The sequence below is a fragment of the Leptidea sinapis genome, chromosome 2, assembly GCF_905404315.1.
Source record: "Leptidea sinapis chromosome 2, ilLepSina1.1, whole genome shotgun sequence".
Lineage (NCBI taxonomy): Eukaryota > Metazoa > Arthropoda > Insecta > Lepidoptera > Pieridae > Leptidea > Leptidea sinapis.
In genome coordinates this window covers 22,829,643-22,834,569 of record NC_066266.1, presented here as the reverse complement: position 1 = coordinate 22,834,569, position 4,927 = coordinate 22,829,643, and the positions used below count along the sequence as shown (strand labels likewise).

The following is a 4,927-nucleotide window of genomic DNA, read 5'->3' as shown; positions in this document are numbered from 1 at the left end:
ATTAGTTACAATAATGAAAATCACTATTAAGAGCAAAAAGGTGACAATTTTTGTGAAAAATAACATCAATACGTATTTTCGATATCATTTTAAAGTTTTTTGATATCTAATAGTTACGGAATAAATTTCGGTCCATAACCATCACACACTGTATAACTTTTTGTTTTAGTCACTAAAATTTATAAACATAATCTATTCGTACCAATTCACATTCAGAGTTGAAGGGAAGGCGTATAGGACGATAGATTTAATGATTTAATTTACACAAAGCCAATACGCGTAAGTTCTCTTTGAAATGTTGAGATATAATTTTTAGTTCAATACCCAGTCAACATTAAGTTTTACTATTAACTACCATAATAATTGCATCCGTCAAGAGCCGGGCCGGGACCTATAAGTGTTACAAATGATAAGGTTTTAGATATATTTTATCCTACTAATATTATAAATGTGAAAGTTTGTATGTCTGGATGTATGTTTGACTTCTTTAACGCAAAATCTACTGAATAGATTTTGATGAAACTTTACAATAATATAGCTTACACACGAGAATAACAAATAGGCTATAATTTATAAAACTATAGTGTGAATTATACAAAATATAAAAGAAGTGTGATTGTTACTAATGAATACAACTAGCGCCATCTCTTATCAACTAGCAAGCAAAAGATCAATACAATTTATATGGCAAAACAACGCTTGCCGGGTCAGCTAGTTAAAAATATTTTTTGCAATTCAACTGTTCCTGCTAAATATATTTTTTATAACTAATAATAAGGTTTTATATTTTTTATAAATAATAAACATTTACTCTTTCATTACAGCTTAGCCGAGAGTGAGTCCAAAAAAGAAAAACCGCCAAGCGATATGGAGGTCATTACTACTAAACTGCCCCGGCTGACCGTCGCGCCGAAACGCAAATTGAAACCGGGCGAAACGGAAACTGTCACAAAATCGCACAAAATCGTACAAATGCTGAAAAGCAAATCTAATATCGACTCGCCTACAGAGATAGATGATCAAAGATCAGAAGCCGAGCCGCCTGAAGCATTCCCGCTTGAAAAGGACGCGAGCGACGTGGACGAGCAAAAAGAAACAGATAAAGAAATGAACGCATGCATGGCGAAATTTGCAAATATCGACTTGAATAACGTTGATAATAATGAAGATGATAAGAAGTATCCGGACTCTGTGAGCCCACCGTTGCAAGAATTGTCTCCAACGACGTCCGAACCGATGCCTGTGTATCAAAAGCCGCAGCGAAATCTAATGCCCGTCAACAAGTTGCTAAACTGTTCGGATAAAAGTGAGGTCGAAAATGTCGAAGTACCGACCGAGAAGAACGTCGTGCCGGAAAACATCGCGAATGTCTACAAATTTGTAACGTTTGGATTAGAAATCAAAAAGGCCATGGAGGAATGCCAGAACATTATCAACACATATAACCAGGACCAGGCGGACAATGACAAGGCAGACACAGACGGCCCTCTGTCATTGGACCAGATCGTCGAAGCTATGATGGATCTTGAGAAGAATTCACCGGAAACTTTGGAGAAGATTGAATCGGATGATTTGCATCTGTATGTGACTAACGGGAACAAATTGACTGAGATTGTTGAAAATATGCCGCAGATTTTAGCAAATATGCCCGAAATTGCGTCAAAACTGTCGGAATTCGCGAATGCAAGTTTCGAACTACCCGAATTTGCGTCCATAATGAACAATCTGCCGGATGTGAATACAGATGCTCAGTTGACGCCGGAAACTCTGAAGCAGATCCGCGAACTAAAGCTTGTCAAGAGAGATGGTGTTAAAGTTACTAAGAACACTGCCAAACGCAAAAATAAACCTAGAGTTAAGTGTAGTGATAGTGAAGTAATAGATCTTATTTTAGAATGTAAGGATAACGTAAAAGATGAGAAACAAAATGTAGCCAAGGATGATAAAGACACAGCACAAGGGACTGGAAAGGTTGCAAATTACGTACATAAAAACGAAAGTCCAATACTTGCCAAGTATTTAGAGGAGAAAGATATGTCACTTCCGAAGAATATTAGGTCTGAATCGTTTTTAAAGGCTTCCACTCTCTTTGAGAGAGCAGTAAAAGATGCTCATAGTATGGATGAGTTAAAAAGTGTTATGCGATTGAAATTCAACTTCTGGAAGGAGTATATTGCTACAAAGTTAAGAAACATACCTGTGGAACTGTTGCAGAATGAAGTCGAAGGTATGCTCGAGAAATTCTACACGCACATCCAAGAAATGAGCTGTGAACAGACTACAAAGCAGATCGATGATTTGGTAGATAAAGTAGAAGAGATGAGAGATGCAAAGGACAAAGATGATGATGAAGAAGAAGGCTGCCAGGCGGCTAAAGAGTCACTCAGGCAGATAACAAAATTGCTCAGTACCTCAGCAGGGAATACCTTTGATTTGCTTATTATGAAGTTAGCCAACATGTCTCCAGACAAGAAATCTTCCGTGAAAATACTCAAGTTTAAATATTATGATGTGATTAAAAGGTGCGCTGATTCGCAACAATTGGCTGCTTGGATCATGGTGAACCCACATTTAGCTATTCAAGTGATACAGGAACTAACTGGTATGCCAATTACTAAAGAAGAACCACCAAATCAAGGCAAATTGATACCGAGCAGCGCCAAAGTAGATTATTTCATGAGCAAATTGCGTGAAATGAACCGAAATTATATGAAATGTATACCGAAGACTGCACTGTGCGGGGACCAGTGGCTTATAATGTTGTTTAAATTAGAAGAGGTCGAAAGACTACTAAAAGAATCCTTCCTGAAGATCAGACAGGTGGAAGTAAAACCTCAACCAACAAAGACGAATCAAAACCAACCAAGTGAAGCAGAAATCTTAGCAGCTAAGGGACTAAGTAAAATTATTGGGAAGAGTTCATGTCCAGTGAAAAAAGAACCGCCTAAAGAGAAGCCAGAGCCCAAAAAGATAGACACGGATGATAAGAAAACCAAGAATGATGCTTTATTAGCAAAGTGTGAGGCAATATTAACTTCAAAGGATGACAAGGCCTTACTAGAAAGCTTCTATACAATAAAATCGTATATAACTCAGGGTTTACCCGTTCCGGAGACTTATAAAAAGCATGTTATATCGATCTGTTGCAGTATAGATGCAAGATTACTCGATGAAGACATAGAAGAGACACTGAAAGGGAAATGTGATGATGAGAAGCTTTCAGTGAGCGGTTCACAGAATCCGGAGCGGCTGACAAAGTATTCTGCGCAGGCCTTGAAGAAGCAGACACTGAACGAGATTCCGTTTGAGAACATCGATCTCGACGACGAGGCGGGTGATAAGAATAGTTGCAAGTATACAAATGATTGTGCGTGTGACAATTGCAGGGCTTCTGACGTTAGTGAGGAGAAGGCGGCGGAGTGGAAGGCGAGGAGGCCCATGTTGAAGGCGAAAGCGGTGCAGAAGCCGTCCGAGACAGCTACGCATCAACAGCACGTGTGCAAAGGTAATTAATACAATATCTAATAATAATAACCGAACGACCGAGACTTGCTCGGATTTTTAAGAATGTACAAAATTGAACAAAAAGAAACGAATAGGAAATCTGGATTTGAACCGGGGTATTCTGCTTTCCGGATCACAAAACCTGAGCTATATACATATCTTAATATATATAAATTGCGTGACACATTGTTTGTCCGCGATGGACTCCTAAACTAATGAACGGATTTAATTATGGGATTACTTCATGGAGTGCAGTTTGGTCGAACTTGAGAGATTGGATACTTTTTTATTTCGATTCGGGACCCATAATAATTTTTATTTTCAATATTTGTTTTGTATGGACATATTTTCTATGAGAGAATTTAATGACGCACGGTTTGACAGTTCCGCTGTGAAACAATTTCATTATAACAACAGGGAGCATTTTTTACCGAAATAATTATTGATGTTTTGAAATATTATGTGCAAATTCCTATAAAACAGTATTTTTTTTTTATTATCTACAGATTTACGTCTGTCGGGGCAGCTAACTGTATATATATTCTTGTATATAGTGGCGAAATTTACCTTTCGTATTGTAATGATATTGTAGCTGTTTCTCATTAAAACACAGATAAAAGTTATTTTTTTTTTAAATTGAAACCTAGCTTTATTGATTTATCGCCCCAGAAATCTTCTGTATACAAAATTTTATGAAAATCGTTGAAGCTGTATCCGAGATTCAGATTATATATATATATATATATACGATAATTGCTCGTTTAAAGATATAAGATTAGGGCAGGACTATACTGTTACATGCCTTTATCTTTATACTATACGTGTAAAAACCCTAACAAATGGTTTATATAAAACACTTTTTAACGAATTAAAACGCGTGTATTTGCAACTGTGTTTTTGCATTAGATTATGAAAATGTGATCTGGAAAGTAAAAAAAAACTAAAATAATAATTTTACACAAAATCAATTATTACCCGCGTTTTAATCCTTTAAAAAGTGTTTTATTTAAATATGTAACACTCGCGTTATCTATTAACTGTCGCGACATCTAGTCGCAAACAATATGCTAGGGTTGACACATATTATATAGGTAGACAAAAAATATGCTAGGGTTGCCACATATAGAGGTCGACAAACAATATGCTAGGGTTGCCACATATAGAGGTCGACAAACAATATGCTAGGGTTATCACATATTATATAGGTAGACAAACAGTATGCTAGGGTTGCCACATATAGAGGTCGACAAACAATACGCTAGGGTTGCCACATATTATATAGGCAGACAAACAATATGCTAGGGTTGCCACATACATAGATAGACTTTTATTTAGTTTAATATATGATTTATACTAAACAAGACTGACATGATTTGGCTAGCGCTTAGCAGAAAGAAACTAGTCCACAAAATGATAAAAACAT

General features: G+C 36.6%; 1 protein-coding gene across 1 annotated transcript; it reads left to right on the top strand.

Annotated features, from left to right (window-relative positions):
* The first annotated feature begins 803 nt into the window (after positions 1–803).
* On the top strand, positions 804–3,528 carry LOC126974824 (uncharacterized). Its single transcript, XM_050822496.1, has one exon. The coding sequence runs from the start codon at positions 868–870 to the stop codon at positions 3,511–3,513; it is 2,646 nt and encodes an 881-aa protein (XP_050678453.1). The 5' UTR covers positions 804–867; the 3' UTR covers positions 3,514–3,528.
* Positions 3,529–4,927: the final 1,399 nt, after the last annotated feature.